General features: G+C 42.5%; 1 protein-coding gene across 2 annotated transcripts in view; it reads left to right on the top strand.

Annotated features, from left to right (window-relative positions):
- Window positions 1-1,363: 1,363 nt before the first annotated feature.
- NFE2L2 (NFE2 like bZIP transcription factor 2) overlaps window positions 1,364-20,738 on the top strand; it is a 40,123-nt gene continuing 20,748 nt past the window's right edge. Inside the window, exon 1 of one of the 2 annotated variants that reach the window (XM_065413352.1) lies at window positions 1,364-1,442. In XM_065413352.1, coding sequence (XP_065269424.1) covers window positions 1,410-1,442 — 33 coding nt within the window. In that variant the 5' untranslated portion in view covers window positions 1,364-1,409. Of the gene's footprint in view, window positions 1,443-1,675; window positions 1,729-20,738 lie in introns of those variants that run through there. The other variant, XM_065413353.1, reaches the window with a different exon arrangement.

The raw sequence follows: 20,738 nt of genomic DNA, 5'->3' as shown, positions 1-20,738 counted from the left end.
ACTGAGTTTACCTTTACCTTCCATTACCCTCTGTGAAAACAGGCAGCAAAACTGCACCATGCACACTTCTTCATTGAGGTAGGGTCCATATATGCCTTGATGTACAGCTTCATATTGCAAGCTACAGCACTGTTCCACAGCTAAACAGCACAGGATTTCTAGGAGTAGGAATAAAATAACATTGTAAAGTAATAATTCTTTGGTGGGTTGCAAGCAACCAAGCAAAATAAGTTAGAGCTGTGGGGAAGGATCTAGGAGAATCATTCAGAGCACTCCTCTCCTATGAGTGTCTCAGGAGATCCCATTATGGTTATCGGTTTATATTAAGAGTTTTGAGAAATGTGTTGCAATTTCCATAGATCCCTCCTCTCCTATTATCATGCCTGGTGCTTCCATGGTAGCTGCCATATTAGTTAACAGCTGTGGGGTGAGATCTGGTGGGAGTGACAGATTCATTTTCCTCTCCTATTCTATTAGAAACTCCTGTGAGGGTTGCTAAATTAGCTCAGAGATGTGGGGAGGGATTTGATGGGACATGGAAGGATCTAGTGGGGTGTGATGGTGAAGGGATCTGGTGGGATGGGGGGGAAGGATCTAGTATGATCTGTTAAGGAGCTGATCAGTTGGGGTGTGGCAGGATCGACTGGGAAGGTATCCAGTGAATCTGCTGGGTTGTGATAGATATATTGGGATGGGGGAAATGGATCTGGTACATTGGAATCTGCTGAGATTAAGCCGGCAGGGATCTGTCAGATCTGGTGGAGATGGGATGAGTTATGGTAAATTGGGGAAGGTTTGATAAATTGTGGCAGGATCTGGTGGGGATAGGTTGATAAAGGATCTGATGGGGAAGCAATGTGGTAAGCATGGAGAGGGATCTGGTGAGTTGGAATTTGCGGACAGATCTGTTGGAATGGGGAGGGATCTGGGAATAACTTGATATTTGTGCCAGAGACGGGATCTGATGGGGATGGGTGGTTTTGGGGATAGATGGGAGAGGATGGGGCCGGGTGTGTGTGTGGCAGCGATGGGAGGAGAGAGGAGGGGCCCGGACGCGCTGCTTTGTAGCAGGGCTCTGTGGGGACAGGCAAGTTGAGGGCAGGGAGGGACTCGGACGGGGTCAGGGTGGTTTGTGAGGATGGGCGGAGCGGAGCGGAGCCGAGCCAGCATGGCCTGCCACCCCCGCGCTGCTCCGTGTGGCCGCGGTTGCCGGGATAAGGGCCGCCTCTCCGCTTCCCGCGGTCGTGAGTGGCTGGGGCGAAGGCGGGGCGGAACGGGAGGCGGCTCGCTGTCCCAGCCGTCCGCGTCCGGGGCCGCCCGCTTCACTCCCCCCAGCAGCGTCGAAGCGAGCAGCGGGACAGTGAGCGAGGGTCGCCGCGCCGGGGGTGTCTGTGCCCGCTGCCGCCAGCATGATGGCGCTTGAGGTGCCGCCCGCCCCGCAGGTGAGAGCCGGGGCCTGAACCCCGGGCCCCTCTGCCGGGAGAGAAATGCTCCGGGCCGGGAGCCCGGGGTGCCGCTGGCGCTGTGCCGCCCCCAGCGCAGCCCCTGCTGCCCTGAACTGGGGGCCGGTTCCGGCCGGGTGGTGACACGCCGGGTCACGGGGGGCTGCTGGGTGTCAGGAGAAGCGGGGGTGGAGCAGGAGCGGCGGCCCCGCCCCTGCTCATGGGACCTGCCCGGCTTCCCCCGGCTCTGGGAACGTGATGAGTCACCGGGACCGGCTGGGGGCAGGTTGGTACCCGCTGGGTCCTGGGAAAGGCGGGCAGAGCACGGTACCTTCTGGGCCCCAGGGCCAAGGGAGAAGCCTGGCGCGGAGCCCCCTGCGCTCCTGGGAAACTGGCACGTCAGGGCGGTGGGTGCCCAAAACTAGCGGCCGCTTCTTATCTTCTGAGAGCTTGGGACTTACCCGTTTGTGACTCAGTTTCCCCATCTGAACCATGTTGCCCCTTGGAAGAGGCCTGAAATGTGGGTCAGGCAAAGCCAGTAATAGCCACTTGGGTTTAGCCACCTGTGGTGCCAACAAATCTTATACATGGGCTGCCTCGCAGTGCAAGAGGCCGTGGGAGGGTCAAGAGTGGACCCTCCGCACCCTCCCACTTCTAGTCAGCCTCACCTCCCAGAGATGTAGACCAGATCCTCTTGATTTCCTGAAAATCTATCGACTGAGGAAGCTAGGGTGAGATCAAAATGCCCTGTGAGTGAAAATAAGTTGCAAAGCTTTCAGTTTTAGCTGTAAGGGATAGTAGCCATAGCAAGCATTATTTTCAAAAAAAAAGTCTCTCTACCCTCAACAGATTTTACTAAATCTAAAAGATTATTTCTTTTACTACATCCCCACTTCCCCCAGCATGCACTGTAACAGCTGACTCCTTTCCAAATTTTACTACAGCCTTGAAAATCTTAACTACATCATTTTAGTACCTGGCAACATTCAGGATAGCTAGTGCGTGTAAGAGATTGCAATGCTGATTCTGGGCAGTGGCCCTCAGATGCTGGAACTGGCTTGAAGTCGTTTCCATCATATACAGGGTTTACAGTTTGGTTCAATAGCTCTCAGCACCTCCATTACACAAATTGTTCCAGCACCCCTGGTGGCCCTCGAGACCCCATGGATCTGTGTGATATTTAGTCTGTATAAAATATAAAACGTGTCACTGCGTTTGAATTTTGAAGGCCCTACATCTCTTATTCCTTATTTGGGTGAATTATCTTAGTGTGGGTGGCTTTTGGCTTTAGTTGAAAGTTGATTGTTGTCTGTCACAATTTCCCTGACAGGGCCCTTTCCGCTCTATAGCGTGTGATCCTTAGTGCGCTGAGCCAGGAACAAGTTGGAGCTGTTGCACAATCATTTAGTTCCCCAGGGCTGTTACGTTTTTGGAATTAGCCTTTCAAGTGGAGCTTCAAAATGTGTAAACCAGCATATATAGTTCTGTGTTGCCTTAGCTAATTTAAAGGGTAGAGGGTATAGTCTCTGTTGTGTTATCTGAACATAAATTTTAAATATTAAAAATTCTTTTAACTATTTTATGCTAGCTTCTTTATTTCATGTTTCTACATAAAATATATGTAGAGTTGAGTAGTTTCACTCCATAACAAGTTTCTTCAGGGGCATAAAATGACATTCTGTTTCATAATCTTGTGCTACCAAATGTATCAATTGTCTAAATGCTGAAAAAAATAACCTAAGTTATTTCACTCCTTTATGGAAAACTGTAGTTTTTTAAAGGGTGGAGAGAATAGTTGAAAAGTAAACCAACTTATTCTCCAATTTTAGTTTACAGATGTTTTGTGTTCATTTTTTCCTTTCTTGTTTATAGGGAAATTTATTGTTTGTTGGGGGAGGGATAGCTCAGTGGTTTGAGCATTGGCCTGCTAAACCCAGGATTGTGAATTCAATCCTTGAGGGGGCCACTTAGGGATCTAGGGCAATAATCAGTACTTGGTCCTGCTAGTGAAGGCAGGGGGCTGGACTCAATGACCTTTCAGGATCCCTTCCAGTTCTATGAGATAGGTATATCTCCATGTTATTATTAAATATGTGGAATAAACTCAGGAGTAAAAAGTGTGTATTCTAAATTTTATGTCCTGTGTTTAGGTTCATTCTGATCTTGGTCATAAGGATTGTGCTTGTAGAAACATTTAGATAACACAGTGGTGAGCATATGTATGTTTTTTTCAGGGGCTAGGTATCCTACACCCTTTCTTTAGGGCAGTGGTTCTCAACCAGGGATATGTGTACCTCTGGGGGGTACACAGAGGTCTTCCAGCCAGTACATCAACTCATCTAGATATTTGCCTAGTTTTACAACAGGCTACATGAAAAGCACAAAGTCAGTACAAACTAAAATTTCATACAGACGACGAGTTTTTTATACTGCTCTATGTACAATACACTGAAATGTAAGTACAAGATTTATATTCCAATTGATTTATTTTATAATGTAAAAATGAGAAAGTAAGCCATTTTTCAGTAATAGAGTGCCTTGACGCGTCTATATTTTTATGTCTGATTTTGTAAGCAATTTGTTTTTAAGTGAGGTGAAACTTGGGGGTATTCAAGACATCAGACTCCTGAAAGGGGTACAGTATTCTGAAAAGGTTGAGAGCTACTGTTTTAGGGGATAGCATCCATTCACAAAGTTTCAGCTACACCTTTATGCCAGTATCACACAAATCTACCTCCCCGCTCTTGGCCTGTCTCCCTCTATCCAACACTGCTTCTTTTCTCTCGGTTCATATCATTTAAAAATTCCACCTGGGCCTTCATCATCTCTTAACTTTGCTACTACAACTGCCTTGTGTCTGGCCTCATTCTTAGTTGACACCTATCAATTCCTTGCAAAATGTTCCTGCTAAGGTCATTTTCTTGGCTTATTTTGACTATCAGCCCCCCTCCGAATTCCTCCTGGTACCACCTTGTGCACTGCATCAAATTCAAGCTTTTTTTGTTCTCATCTTTAAAGCCTTTAGCAACTATGGGCTTGTCTACACTTACAACACTGCAGTGGCACAGCTGCACTGGTGCAGTTGTGCTGCTGTAGTGCTTAATGAAGACGCTACCTATGCCAATGCGTGTCCCATTGGCGTAGGACTCTACCTCCCCGAGAGGAGGTAGCTGTGTTGACAGGAGAAGCCCTCTCATCGACATAACGCTGGCTACACGAGGAGTTAAATTGGTTAAATACGTTGCTCCGGGAGTGGATTTTCCACAACCCTGAGCAACATAGTTATATCAACATAAGTTTGTAGTGTGGTCCAGGGCTATGCCTCCCCCTACTTATCTACTCTTTTTTTTTAAATCTTCTTTGCTCTGTCAGTAATGCTAGCTTTCATTGCCTGCTTGCCCACTTCTATAAGTGACTTAATCCTTTGTTCCATGCAGCCTCTTAAACATGTAATACCTTTCCCGAGCTGGTCTGCAGAGCCACAAATCCTCTCTTCCTGAAGACCCACTCTTTGTTTAGCTATTCTAATACATTGTCATATTTTATGGTGTAATAAAACTAATGCTTAAATTTATTACATGGAAAATTCTAATATCTTTTTCTATAAAATATTTAAATGTATAACAAGGGATGGGGAAGGTATATTAAAACACTGAGTTTAACCCCTTGATTTCTGTGAGCCAGCAGAACCTGAGGTGTGTGCCCTCAAAGCAATATGCCCACTTGTTTGGGGAGGGACAGGGCAGATGTCCAAGCAGCCAGCAATCCCTGCTCCATAAAGGGCCTGTGGGCAGGTGACACAGCTCTAAAAAGTGAATGTGAGAGACCCAGGAGGGAATGGGACCAGGATGGAGCCCCAAATAAAATTTTAAGTTGCTTCCTTCTGATACAAACCCCAGGAGAGGGAATGACAATAGCGCTCTCTGCATTATTCTTGGGGTGAATTTTACTTGTGTGTAGGAAGATGAAAATGGCTTTTTTGCTATTAAACACTAACAGGTGGTTGAAAATGCTTACTGTAGATAAGAGTAAATGAAATAAGTGTCAAGTGCTTCACTTCTGAAAGATAAGATAAAGGAATATTCCAAGATTTGTGATGGGCCTCCTTTAAAGGTCATGTTGGATGACAGATAACATTGAATTAAATGGAGAGAGAGTGGTGTATACCTCTTGTAGCTTTGTAAGGTATCCAAGTGAACTTAACAAAGGTTACTAACTTCAAGTTTTGAGCATCATGGTGGGAAGAGTGGAAAATGAGTACCTTCCCAATATGATTAAAGTTGTGAGGAAGGGAGAGCTATGTAGTTAAGAGTTTAGACTGGAGCGAGACCAATAGTAAAAAGTGGTAAATTGTCTCAGAAAATATTAGAGTATATGCATGGGGGAATCTGTTAGGTTTTTTTCCCCTGGCAAAGTATCCTGAAGAATATGGATCTGCTGTCATGCTATCTGTATTACAGAAAGCTTTTACCAAGTTTTTACTAAGCAAATTACTTGTCAAACTGTTGGATTTTAACTAAATTGCCAACTAAATGAATTTATTTCTGTCTCATATCTTCATGCTAGATCACCTTCATATAAGTAGGGCCCTACCAAATTCATTTCACAGTCATAGGATTTTAAAAATTGTAAATTTCATTATTTCAGCTATTTAAATTGTGACATTTCACAGTGTTGTAATTGTAGGGGTCCTGACCTGAAAAGGAGTTGGGGTAGGGGGGAGGGTTGTAAGGTTATTATATGGGGGGTTGTGGTACTTTTACCTTTACTTCTGCACTGCTGCTGGCAGTGGTGCTGCCTTCAGAGCCGGGCAGCTGCAGAGCAGCAGCTGCTGGCTGGGAGCCCAGCTCTGAAGGCAGAGCCACTGCCAGCACAGTGCAGAAGTAAGGATGGCATGGTATGGTATTGCCACCCTTACTTCTGCGCTGCTGTCTGCAGAGCTGGGCCTTCGGTTAGCAGCCACCACTCTCTGACCACCCAGCTCTGAAGGCAGCAGTGCAGAAGTAAGGGTGAAATGGTATGGTATTGCCACCCTTACTTGTGCGCTGCTGCTGGCAGGGTGCTGCTTTTAGAGCTGGGCGCCTGGCTAACTGCTGCCGCTCTCTGGCCGCCCAGCTCTGAAGGCAGCGCCGATGTAAGGGTGGCAATACCATGATCCCCTAAAATAACCTTGTGACCCCCTTGCAACTCCCTTTTGGGTCAGGATCCCCAATTTGAGAAACGCTGGTCTCCCCCATGAAATTTGTATAGTATAGGGTAAAAGCACACAAAACCAGATTTCATGGCCCGTGACGCGTTTTTCATAACCGTGAATTTGGTAGGGCCCTACATATAAGAAAGGGACTTCAGGAGAAGACAAACAAATACATCCTGTAGCCATTTATGACATTCATTAACAGATCCTAGTGAGCACTCCTTCCTGGCCATCCAGTAGGACTGCTGTGAGGGGAATCCAAGCTTCTCTGCTCTGAATCCCCACGGTGTTTCAGGCTCCTGAAATCCAAATGGAGTCCAGCCACTGCCCCAATGTCTGGGTCCCTGGGCGCACACTCAGGGTGCAGATCTTCTCTGGCACCCCCCTCCAAGTGTCAGAACCTGCTATTCAGCCGCTGTGCTCCTCTGGATGCAGTACTGGCCCTTCAGACTCCCTAGTACTAAAACACACACTTAAGGAGCGAAGCTTCTGGTTTATAATTTAACTCTCAGCGGCATGCAGCAGTTGTGAAGCAGTCTGTACACTCATTTTGTTCAGTCTAATATATTTATGCTCTTTATATTTAATCATGAAAGCACAGGAAAATATAGATCATACACAATAAAACATTCTAAATGCACTGTCCCTCACTAGCTCACCCTTCCCTTGGGAGTCCTGGGGGAATTATCTGTGTTCGTCAGGCAGGATCCTCCACCCCTCTGCCTTCCTTGCCCCTGCAGCAGCCTCTGTCATCTTAATCTGGTGCAAAATGGCTCTACCCCAGCTCCACAGCCTGCGTCTTTGCTGGCCCTCAGAGCAAGGCACTAGGGAGCTGGGGACTTGCTGTCTCAAACTGAGCCGCTCTGACCCTTCCTGCCCTTGCCATCCCCTTGCTTCCCTTTCAGTCACCCCCTCCTTGACCTTCATCCTCCCTACTGCCTCTTCCCTGTCACCCTTAACTCCTGCTCATTGCCCCCCTCCTAGCCCTGCCCCGCTGCAGTGGCAGATGAGTGCAATGCCCAGCCTGTTACCATGGGGTGAGTGCTCCCGGCAGGCAGCTCTGATTCCCCTGTCAGCTCACTGTGTACTCTGTCCTTCATGTTTGTCTGGAACAAAAGGGGAGCAGGAACTTATCACATAAATGTGTTTTCCCAGCCAATGCTTTTCCCTCCCTTGGCATGCCTGGGCTGCTTTGTGATTATGGGGTTGCTCAGCAGTGCTGGGCTGTGCAGGCTGTTCACACTGGTTTGTTATTGTAGGGTCACTTGTACTCAATGGTTTATTATTGTAGGGTTGCTCAGGAGTGTTGAGTTCCTGGCAATTTTATTTTTCTTTAAATAGAGGAAAATAAGAGGATGAAAGCCTTTGATTTGGGGAAAAACTGACCCAGATTCCCAAGGGCAGTGGTTTTGGAGGAAGAGATGGAGAGGCTCCGTGCCTGGTGCTATGTACAGAGGTGGATCCAGGCCCTGCCCAGGAGGCACAGAGCAGATCATGTGCAGAACACCCCAAATCCTCGAGCAGGTGCTGGTGTCTCCAAGAACTGGCTTGCTGGATGCTGCATCCCTAAGCTGGTGCCCCCTAGAGGGAAAAGGCCCCACGTCCCATTCCCCATCTTGGGGCTGTATTGGATCCAATGCTCCCTAGTATCTAAAGCCACTTGTCCCATTCTTTGTGCCTTCCCCAACTTCACAGTAATGGAACAGTTCTATTTTCTCTCATTCTCTTGTGCTGGGTTTTTTTTTTTGTTCCAGAATGTTTTTGTCTGCAGCTCTGGGCTTCAGAGACTGCACATAGACCTTTGGGGTGTTATGTGTTGATGATCCTTCCCTTTCCCCCCACTGGGAGACTGAGGAGTGGTTTCTCAGCAGCCCAGGGTCCTATTGTCATTGTTCAGTATTTGTTTTGGGGAGTGGTCACAGTGTGCCAGGTGCTGGGCTGTGGGCCCTTTACTGCAGCTTTCCACGGATTCTCACGACTAATGTCTGTTCTAGGAAGGGAGTCCAGAGGGAATAGGGTGACCAGACAGCAAGTGTGAAAAATCATGACAGGGGGTGGGGGGTAATTGGAGCCTATATAAGAAAAAGACCCCAAAATTGGGACTGTCCCTATAAAATCGGGACATCTGGTCATCCTAAGAGGGAGGTGTGTGTTGGGGAGGGAGTCCCTTGCTGCTTCCAAATGGGCAGACACCGGTCTCATTGCAACTCAGCTCAGCCTGGTGCAGAAAGGCCTAGAGGAGAGACCTGTTCTCTGTGTGTGGGTGTGGGTGTGTGTGAGGGTAAGTACATGCGTGGGTTGTATTGCTGAACGGGGGTTGCATATGGGGGTATATGATTGGTTGGGGTTGTCTGTGTGTGGGTAGGAGTCTATGGGATTGTGTATTCCACCCTGTGAGCTCCTTTATAGACTTCTCCTCTCCTTCTTTTGTTCTGCCCAAAACACCCTCCCTTCTGACAGGAGGAGGAAGCCTCTTCTCCCAGGTAGAGCAAACCTATTGTCCCAAAGTGTTTTACTTTGAATAGATGATCATTGAGTGCTGATCACTCACCATAGTCTCTGGCCTGGCAGAGACATGAAACAACCCTGGTAACTCATAGGGGATCCATCATACATGACTGTAATTTCATGATATAGTTTCAGAAGTGGTACAGACAGAACCCCCATTTGTCACACTAACAGAGAACTTTTAAGTTAGTGAAAAAGGGCCTCACCGTTATCCCTTGACAGTGGAATTCTACAGCTATACGTCATGAGAGGATAAGTGTTAAAATCTGAATAAAGCCAGGTCTCTAAGAATAAGGACAAAATATAACCGAGTAGAGGAGGAAAGAAAACACAATCTCTAAAAAATTGGTACCCAAACTTTAGAAAGGGTCCATTAGTTGTGGGTGTCCCCATTTTAGTGTGTTCAACTTGAGACGTAGCTCTTGTCTACACTAAGAAAATTTACAAAGCAAACAAAAACTCACTCCTTCAGTGAAACCAGTGGAAGCTGTAATGTAGACAAGGCTCCAGGAGTCTCTGATGTATTTAACTGTTTCTGTGGGTCTAAGTATAATGGTGATAAAATACCAGAAGCTGGTATAGTGTTGATAAAGCTCTAACTCCCACCAGTTCAAATAGGTAGGATTTTTTTTTTTTTTTTTTTTTTGGTAAATATCCAAAATGTGTACACAGTCCTGTGTCCTGCTGAGAATCTACAACTACAATTGAAATGAACAGAGGTGTGAGTGCTCAGCACCTCTTAAAATCAGGGCCTAAAGAACTCAAGTTTAGCACCTAAAGTTAGAGATGTTTGGCCTAAATTACTCATTTGAAAAATGTTTTCAAGAGACCAAACTGGGAGGAAAAGAAAACATTCAATGTAGGCAAGGAGCAGCTGGATTATCTCACATGCATGTAAGAACTACAGCCATTTTTATGGTACTGTGTGGGAGGTTTGTGTACATTTCCCATCAGTGTTTCAGAGGGAAGAATAACTTTGGCTCCTTATCCCCACCTTTTTTGAAAAAGTGGGGAAAGTTTACATTGGCTCTCAACCATAAAGGCCAAAATATGTAACTGAAAATGAATGACTGATCAAAATAAAATACTTACAAACTGTACCATTTCCCATACCCAAAATCTGTGCTTTGCTTTTCTTTTCTGTTGAGTCATTTCCCTTTAGAACTCACCAAAAACAGAGTATTAACTGTTTGGAGGATAGTGCTCCCTTTGTGGTCCTAACCAAAATCAATTTAGTAAGCCAGGGTGGGGAAGGGTATTAATTTTCTTAAGTTCCATGGAACCTCTGTGGAATAGATAGGACCACCTGGTTTGAGAAACACTGGAAGCGGAAGAAGAAAATTCTAATGAACACCTTGATCAATCGGTCCTTCAGCCCTCGTATGGATTGTGCCGATCACAACACATCTTCCATTCTTCTCGTATCCTGGCCTTCTTTCTCCATGTGTGGCCATGTCTTTTCATGATAAAATCTTCCCATCTCTTTGGAGATCGGCCGAGTGGTCACTTCAGTTCCCGTGGGTACCACTCGGCAACAGCTGCAGTCCATGAATTGTCAGCTATATGCCTGGCCCATCACATTTTACCATGCCTACTCTCAACGACAATATCCTGCACTCCACTTTGCTGTCTGATCACTTCATTGGGGACTCGGTCGCAGATTGAAATTCCCAGAATTCTTCTTTCCCTCACCCTCTCCATGACAGACAGTTGCTACTCCTGTGTCTTCGTCAGTGCCCATGTTTCGCTGCCGTACAACATTGCTGGCAGTATTGTTGTGTTGAAGAGGCTGGCGTGTGTTGCCTTGTTGTTTTTGTTTGTTTGTTTGTTTTTTCCCCCCCCACCTTGAAGGACATTCTTGATAGAATTGAATGCGCACCAGCCTGCTTTCTTTCTTTGCGAGAGTTCACCTTCCTGATTGTAGGGCATGTTAATTTCTTGGCCCAAATAGACATATTGCTCAACTTCTTCTATTTGTTCTCCCTGGATTGTTATTTGGACTTTTGGCAAGGTATCAGACCGCATAAATTTCGTTTTGAAGCAGTTAATTTTCAATCTGACTTGGCTGCTTTTTGTGTTGAGTTCTCGCAGCATTTTCTGTAGTTTGATAGTATTTTCGGCGATCAACAAAATATCGTCCATGAATCTGAGATGGTTTAACTGCTCTCCGTTGATGTTGATTCCACCCTTCCAATTCATCCACCTCATTACTATTTCGAGGAAGGCTGTGAAGAGTTTTGGTGAAACCGTGTCTCCTTGTTTCACACCTTTCTTAACTGGGATGTGAAGGGAAGTATCAAATAAAGTTATCTGTAGTGCAGTCAGAATTTGCTTCCTTTAATAGTTTGATATAATTTGTGTTGATGTCCTGCTCGAGCTCTTAACACTGCATTGATCTCTATGCTGTTGACCGCTTTTTCGTGGTTGACGAAGGCAATACATGAAGGGAATTTGTATTCCCTTGAGCATACCAATAGCTGGTTTATAGTGGAAAATATGGTCCATTGTGCTGAAATTCCTTCAAAAGCCTGCCTGCTCTCTCGGCTGCTGCTCGTCCAGACTCTGTGAGAGTCGGTTTATTATTATTATTATTATTTTGGTGAATTGCTTGTAGACATGAGAGCAGACATATTGGAGGATAGTTCTTTAGATTTTTACGATTGCCCTTCTTGTACAGCAGAATGGTATTGGACTCCTTCCAGTTAGATGGTATCTTCTGAATTTCCATGGAACAGCTAAACCTCTGAGCAAGGGTTTCACAGAGGTCTTCGCCTCCAGCTCTTATAATTTTGATTGTCAGTCCATCTTTACCTGGGGCTTTTCCTTCCTTCATTTGGTGAACTGCATGTCAAACTTCTCTGACAAGGACTGGGAGTACATGCTCATTGGTCTGTTGTCCCAGTACCAATACTTCGACATTTATCTGAGATGTGAACAGTTCAATGCAGAAATCTTTGCAGACCGCTTCCATCCCTGTTCTCTCAATTACTGGTTTTCCGTCCCTGTTCTTCAGCGTCATTATTGTTGACCTGTATAGTGTCAATTCCCTTATGCATTTTTTTGAGGCTTCTGCGATCTTCAGCTATCTTTAAGAGCCTTTCATATCCATACTTCTCAAAGTCCTCCTTTAGTCTTCTTCTTATCAACTTGCAGAGGAGGAGGTACTCAAGTTTTGTCACCATCATTTTGCTTCGTATTCCTCCACTTCTCTAGCAAGTTCCCTGTTTCCTCCGAGATTCTTCCCTTCGCTCTTTCTTTCTTGGCTAATTTCATGCATTGCCTCAACTTATTAGTGACTTTTTATAATCCTCATAGCAGTTATCTAAAAGACTCCAGTCTTCCTTGGAAATGTTCGCTTTCAAGATTGCCTCGTCAAATATTTTTGGCCGCTATCTCTGATTTGCTTCTCCATCTTTTCGTTGAAGTTGAGCCATGCTCTGAGCAAGCTATGGTCACTACCGGTGTTAAATGATGGTACTACTAAGATGTCTTGTACAATGCACTGCTTATCAATCAGAATATAGTCAATCTCGTTCTTGTTCTTCGCATTGGGCATGATCCACGTCCATCTCCTCTCAGCCTTCCTCTTAAACCAAATGTTACCAATGAACATTTCTTTCGTCTTCACCAGAGTTGCCAGTCGCTCTCCTCATGGATTTTGTTTGCCAATGCCATACCTTCTTTCCCCTCTTCCAACTCTGGAATTGAAATCTCCTATTATGATCATATATGTGGATTTTTGAGCGAGGGTTTCCTCAAGCTCCTGATGGAATTCTTCCATATCGTCCTCTTTGCTTGTGCTTGTGGAAGCATAGATCCGAATAATCTTGAGGATGCTGTTCTTGTTCAGTTGGAGTAGCACTCCGATGCGCGATGACTTGAACTTGCAGGAGATGATTTTTGAAGACCATTCCTTGTTGATGATGAAGCAGATTCCTCCAATGGTTCTCACGCCTTCTCCTTTTCCCAACATGATGGCACTTTTGTCTCTCCACTTCACTTCCATCTCCTTTCTTCGCCACATTTCACAGAGACCAAGGATGTCGCAGGCTGTCCTTGCCTTCTCCTCCATTTGATGGTTGATCGAATTGTCTCTCGTCAGTGTCCTGCAGTTATAGGTGCACACTGAGAGGGCAGTCCTTTTTCTGGCCCCTGAGATTCTGAACAGACTCTCATTGACTGAACTCCCCACCACCGTCATAGAACAGATAGAGGAGTGCACAAGGAGTTGGGGACCATTTATTCATGTTGTTTTAGCCATTTCTTCATCCACCCACTGGCTATGCTGTCAGTGGTTCGTTTACCTCCTCAACTGAGCTAACACCCAGCCTCAAGAAGGAGGACAGCTGTCCTCTCCATGGGTTTGAAGTCTGACACCTTAATAGCATGGTTGAACCTACTGAAGAATACACTCCGCTATCCTCGCTGTCAGACAAGCCAGGATCACTCCTGCACCACTTTGAGGCATTGAGGTAGGATTTAGCAGCAGCGAATGAACACATGACATTTCAATTATCTACTTCTGAATTATACCATTGTTCTATTGATAATTACCAAACTTAATGTTAACTTTGGTCCTTCAACAAGAAGCTGTAGAAGCTTTTCAAAAGCATCAAAAAAGCATTGATATGAGACTGTCTTAATAAAACAACGCCAGTTGTTTTATTTAGTTTACAGAAACATGGTAAACTGGCATACCTAAGAAGGAAGGATGTCTCTCCATTAGATATAAAAAAAAGACTATGCATTTTGTTATTATAACATCAGAGCTATGCAATTTATTTTTTTTAATGGAAAGGGAGGAAATAAAAATTTCATTTAAACTACTCTGTAGCAAGATTGTTGCCTGTCTTGACTATAGAATGGTACCATACAATGCGGTTTCTAATCAATATTATTTCTTAACAAACACATTCACACATCTTTCTGCATCTGTATATTAAACCAAAGAAACTAGGGGTGTCAGGAAAGGTTTAGTTATGTAAAAATGACTTTGGGTTGGGTGAAGGTAGGGTTTTAATTTGCTTTTGTATCTGCCACATCAGCTTTTTTTCCCTTTCTCTTTGAAATGATGCAAAGATAAGTTTAGTATTGTTAAACCATTGAGTATAAATGTGCCAGCTTGTGAAGGTGCGGTGTATTTACAATAATTGTATTGACTGAGGCTTAGTGGAGCACAAGTCTCAACAGTAACCCTGTTGGCACGAATTAAATATTAATCCCTTGCTGCTGTGTTTTGAATTGCAATCAGCAAAAAGTCCTCCAAAGTCACCAGGTTAATCACCTAGTTAAAGTTTGTTTTGGACTCAAAAAGCATCACTTTCCAACCCTAAATAATGTATTTCTTTAGTTTAGCAGGTTCTTAAAAAAACAGAAACATTTTGTTTTAAAAATCTATTCCTTTTTTGATATAAGTTTGACAGAGAAAGTTAAGATTGTATATACAGGATGTGGCAAAGAGCAAATTTTGGTAAATGGAAAGTCACAACAAATTGTACAGATTCTTTTTCTTTGTAGTAATCTAGTTTAACAGGTTTTGGAAAAAGTTCATCTACTGCTTATGCAACCTTTTTACTTAAAGCAAAAAGAGTCAGGTAAGAGTAGTTGAACACCTGAAACTGTAAACTTGGCATTTTCAAAAGCAGACTGATTTACAGTAGAACTTTAATACTGATCAGTAGCAATCAACCTAATAGCCTTATTACATGTTTGTTTTACTAAGCTAAGCAATTACATCAACCAGTAAGAAATGTAGCCAATGGAACTATCAGTGATATATAAATATATAACTACATTAAAACATGAAAGCCTAGTCTGAAGATAAAATGAGCAAAGGAATTTGGAGTTAAAGTACGCAATGTGTTTTAATATTTTTTTTACTTGGAGTTGGAGTTTGGACAGGAAAAAGCAATGGCAGCAACAGTCACTCCTTAACTGTTGGTAATATGTTTTCTAACCATAAACGTAGGTATTGCTCAAGTCTGAGAATAGTAGGTTACGGTACACAATACGGTAGTGAAGCATGAGCAGTGAACACTTTAACTCTGGATTTTTTTAAAAATTAATTTTTAGAATTTTTATAAAAAGAGAAAAGTAAAATGAAAAAACATTAGAACAAGAGGAAAGTATGCATTCCTCAAAGGAGTGCACTGTTTTACTTTCAGCTTGTATCCTGGTTACCCAAGAGTACATGTTTTAAACAAAGCCCTTTCCAAGCACGCAACTGTCTTAAGCCCTAACTAGGGCTGTGAATTTGGTTTATAAAGTTATTTGGATAACTGAGAAATTTACTGTCATCAAATGTGGAGAAAAATGGTGGTGTAGTTATGTGACCTCCTTGGAGATGAACAGTTTTTCTTTTTTATGAAGCCTCTTCTGTTTCTAGTCTCCAGCCATTTTGAATTCTTTCTAAAATATTTGCTCAGATTTTGTAACAGACATTTTATTGTAGCCCTAGCACCGATAAACCAAAACAGTGATTGAATACATGGGTTTTGTCTGCTTTGGTTTTATGTTCCATAGTCTCTTACGTTCATTTCATAACAATTAACACAAAAATGACAATTTGATGCATCAGAGTCATAGTATGGAAATGTTAATAAGTGGGTCTCATAATAAATAAGCTTATTTTTGGTAACAGTATAATTGTTCCCTCTCAATTATTTTTTTTAATTCCTAGCACAGATATTAATGTGACACTGAGTAAAATTCAGATATTATACGTAGGCTGGGGTAATTTATATGCTGCAGAGCTGCATGAAGATGTAAATTAGACTAATTGGCTCAGTGTAAATTTAGCTGTGCAGTTGGAATGTATATTAAAGTTTTTTTTAGAAATGTTACTGTGCAAATACAGTAGTAATGGCTATATCCCTTAGCATTGTCCCTTTAAAAAGGCCCTACCCTTGACCAACCCTACAGTATTTGTTGCTTTATTTGAAAAAATGCCCCTGTGATAATGGGAGGCAAAATGCTAGTCCTCCATAACAACTTAATCCTAGATCAGTAGCTGAATGGCCCTCCAACAAGAAATGCAACAGCCATGAGAGTATTGTGCTCTCCTGAAACAACTTCATTCTTTTGAGTGGGCAGGGGATAAAAACTGATATGAAATCTACTTTCTGAAGTCCTCTGGGAGCAGGCCTTTTCTGAATGTCAGTTCCCTGCTACCTCGTAAGTATTGGGGAAACAGGTAGAACAGTGTGATGAAATGATGGCCATGTACACACTGTCAGTTATGGTAAATTAGTTTCCTATGGTCATACACATGAAATTCTGGGATTTTAACAGTGTTGCAACTTTTGCTTAGGAGACTAACAGCATATACAATACTGTGAAGATGGTGAGGTCTTTCTACACTGATTGATATATCTTTTAATTTCTGCTAAGTCCAGTTTCTAACTTGACATTCATCCACATCAAACAACCACACCTGGTGTTATTTGGGAATATTGTCAGCAGACTTAAAAGGGTCAGTACTGAAATAAGCTCTTTTGTCTTGAGGTGGTCCCTTCAGGTCAGAACTGAGGCACATTACTACAGGGAAGCCTGCACTGTCCAACCATTTCTATATCTGTGTTATAGACAGAGGACATCACTCTCCAAGACAGAATTTTTTTTTTTTAATGAGTAATAAAACTAAAAAGGAGGGGTAAAGAAATATCAGTTAAATTTAATGGCATCCCAGTATCTCAGCCCCAAGTGGTATACAATCAGACTGAAAATGTCAAATTTCCAGGATTTAAAACTGGAGCTGAAAATTAATTTTAAATTCTTTCAAACCTTTTAAGGAAAGGCCTTCTTTGTTGCTGTGTGACATTGAAAAAAGTTACCCACCTGCAGTTTAAAAATTATTGCTGTTTATTGTATTGGTATTGCATGCTGTATTTTGTAAGTATGATATAATCCAGGCAAAGCCTCTTGCAAAACATGGCTTACATACCTGACAAGTTGACTGTGCTTGTGTGTTAATCTGTCAAGACACCTTTTTTTTAAAAAAAAATCAGTTTTGTTTTGTTCTTGAGGGCTTGCCTATTTGCTGCATTTGAGATTAATATCCCATTATGATACTTTGAAAAAGTCTTCACATAACTCATCTAAAGAAAAGTTGCTATGACTAAATGGAGCTAGTCAATCTTTTCATGGCTGCTTGGTCATAACAAGCTAAGAGGAAATTCCTTTTATTTTTTTGAAATGCTTGTGACTAAGAGTGGTACTTGCCTGCTCGCCACTCCAATTAGGATGGAACAGTGATTGTGCCACTGGAATGAATGTTATTTGAAGTATCCTGCTCAAAACTTACAAGCAGCATGGCATAAAATAGTCAGGATTTTCTACCTGCCCCTAGCTGCTTTTGGCATTCCACATCTCGATATGTTGGACCTTCAGTCCCTTTATCTTCTGGCAGTTACCCAGAGTGATAGATACTGCTGGGCAAGATGCTTGGACACTCTGTCATAAAACAGGATATTCCAAATTAGGTTTAGTTGCACCTAAATCATCTCATGACTTCACATGTTAACAAGTGCCCTAATTTCTGCCTTTGGCCATCTTGCAGCATTTTCACAGGTTGGCTTCTTCAGAGCTGTGCTCCAAAAGCTGGTTTGTAACATAGTGATCTCAAAGAAGGGGTTGTGGGTTAGAGTGTTATGTGCATCATGATCTAAAAATTGGTGCAGCTCAGTTTCTACAAGTGACAGGATTCTGGGAAAACTTGATCTCAGGCAAACTTAACCAGAGAGGCCATCCAAGGAGTGACTGGTATATTCTGAAACAGTGGTAAGTGGACTAATTGTTCCTTTGCAACTAGTGCTTGTCATCTACACTGATGTTGCACTGGTAGAGATTGACATAGTGGTGGATGATATGGTGGCTAGACATCTTTAGAGCAAATGTAGTTTAGTCAGTGGTGTGATCACCTGTGTGTGCACTGTTTGAAATTCTGTATTGTCACATATCTTAAAGTCCATTATGGGGTCCATGCATTGCACGTTAAAATTTACTAGGGTAGATAAGGCCATAAGCAAGGTAACTCTGAATCCAGGAATTTAGAAGCTCTGCTCAGCTTCTAAGTTTCCGTTAGTCAAACATCTTCAATTCAAGGAATTTCCACTGGTACTTTTAACATCTTTGAGCAAAATAGCTGTTTATACATCAGTCTATGCAGATTTTCAACAGTAATTCTGCAGAGGAATGGTTATGCACTCAAAAGTCAGTAAGAGGTTTAAATTTACAGCCTCAAGGGTTGCATCACTAGTCAAATGCAGTATGCAGCGGAAACAAATTCACTTGATTTTATTGAAAGGTATAAATTATCTTGATGGGGATTTTTTTTTTAAGATTCCTAAGTAAATTCCCATATCATTATTATTATTAAGACTGAAAGCAGAAGTACTTTAAAAATAATCTCATTACAGTGTTGTAACTTGACAAAAGTTGTTAAAAGTTAGGAAGTTCAGAATCAGAAACTTCTGACAGTTGGATTCTGAATTTCTAATTTGACCATTTGGGCTACAAACCTTGCATGTAGAAATAGTGTGGTGTTGTCTTATGCTGGCATAACATAAGGACAGACATTTTAATAGAAAGGAACACACAATAGTTTCTCTCTTGTGTTCCATAACTCTCTCAAATAGAATTTGAGAATATAATTTAAATGTAGGAACCTTGGGTCAGTTCCTCAGCTGGTGTAAATTGGTATAGCTCAACTGAATTCATTGGAACTACACAGATGTACGCCAGATGAAGTTCTGGCCCCTTTCCATCTGCTGCATTAGGAACTTGGCCTTTCCAGTCCACACTGGGGAATCGTTGCTCACCTTTTAGCTCTTCTGGATATCTATAGATAACCCTCTATATTTAATTTGCTGGTAAAAGGAAAAATGGCAGCCATTTAAGTAATTAAGTTGTTGGTAGGAATCTCTAAAGATCTTACAGAATGATCTGGACTATCTCTGTACTGTTTACATCAGAAACATAGCATTATTGTAAATGCAAATAGATATGATACTCTGAAAAATAAGCTTTTAATAAATTGTGTGTGTTGTGGCTGAATATTACAAAATCCTTATGACATGACCATACTTTAATATTAGAATCTAGCAGAGATTTATTTTAAAATATATTTAAAAGATTACTAATCTGTTATAATGTGAATTCACTGTGTTGCCCAGAATATTTTAGCTCATATTTTTAGTGACCACTTATTTTTAATCTAATTTTCCTATTGTTTACTCTGGCACAAGGAGGTCAAGTAACTTGCCCAAGGGGACAAAATGATACAGCCAGAATTAGAATTTGGGATCCTCCTTCTACTGTATTTTCCTAAAGCCATGACCTACATGTTGTAATCCTGTTCCTTTGCCTAACAAGTTGCTTCTAATTTTAGACGAGAAGAAGTTAAATCTCTGCCTTCTTCCATAGTATCTTCTATTGAAAATTAACGCAAGTACTTGTAGAAGTGATCTAGTAAATAAATAAAAAGTTATCTTGTTGACTTGGAACATTCAGCACACAAACCGTAATTTTGTCAGCAGATATTCAGGATAATTGTGCTTCTTCTGTTTTGTACATCAGTAAATTGTCATCCTTCAGCTCTTGAATAATATGCCCAGCATTCACTGTGTTGTTGCTGTTGGTAACGTTGCCATATCTTTCAGGGAATGCAAGCTTTCTACTGAGGAAACCAGATAAGTATGTTTTTCTCCTTTTTCTGCCCCCAAAGTGCTTTTTTGTAAAGTTCTCTTTCACTCTGTTCTAACAGTGGTGTCAACCTTAACAACACCACGAGAGTCGTCCTGAGGTGGCAGCCCACATGGGTTATCTCTCACCCCCACCTGTATAACATAGCACACACAGGGTGAGGCAGCAGAGGTAAGATCATTCAGGTGAACAACAGAGTAGGAAAGAGGTGGACAGAGCAAGGAAAGGAGGGAGGAGGAGAACAAGCCAACGGTGCTGTATCTGGGGATAACCTTCTTTTACTTGCTTGATTTACCAGCCTAGCCTATTTCTTCACTGAGCTGACACTGCTGTGATGACAGAGAGCTTGACCCTTGTAGGGAAATAAAAACTTCTTTAGCTGAGCTAAAGGTGGTATTGATGAATTCCCAAAGGAATGCCATCTAACTTTCTTCAACCAAAGACAGTTGTTGTGATAAGAGGTAGAGGGGAAAGGCTGTATAAAATGGACTGTGGTTCTGAGCTACGACAAAAACTGGTTTTATTTTCAAGTGCCATTCTTTCACTCTAGAGCAAAAAAAGACTTGTCATCTCTGTCCTATAGCATACAGAATAACACTGAAAACTTACAAAGCTACGCATACTGGTTTGGGGAAGAACTAGACTTTCTTAATCCTACAGGCAACCTGTATTCACTATCCTAGTTCAACACTGAATATGACCTCCCTTACTGAATGCACATTGGAGCATCTTATCGAACTGTAGCCAGCAGTTGTGGGAGATAACATGTTGCAGCCCTAGAAAATGTTTAAAGTGTGCAGAAATGCCCTCTTACATTCTTTGTTTGAGGCACTCAGCCAGCATTTGATTTTAAGGTTGTACCTTAAAACAAAGCTGCTGGTCACCTTTAATAT

The sequence above is a fragment of the Emys orbicularis genome, chromosome 11 (genome assembly GCF_028017835.1).
Source record: "Emys orbicularis isolate rEmyOrb1 chromosome 11, rEmyOrb1.hap1, whole genome shotgun sequence".
Taxonomy (NCBI): domain Eukaryota; kingdom Metazoa; phylum Chordata; order Testudines; family Emydidae; genus Emys; species Emys orbicularis.
Note: the sequence above shows the minus strand (reverse complement) of the source record. Positions and strands in the feature narration are given on the sequence as shown.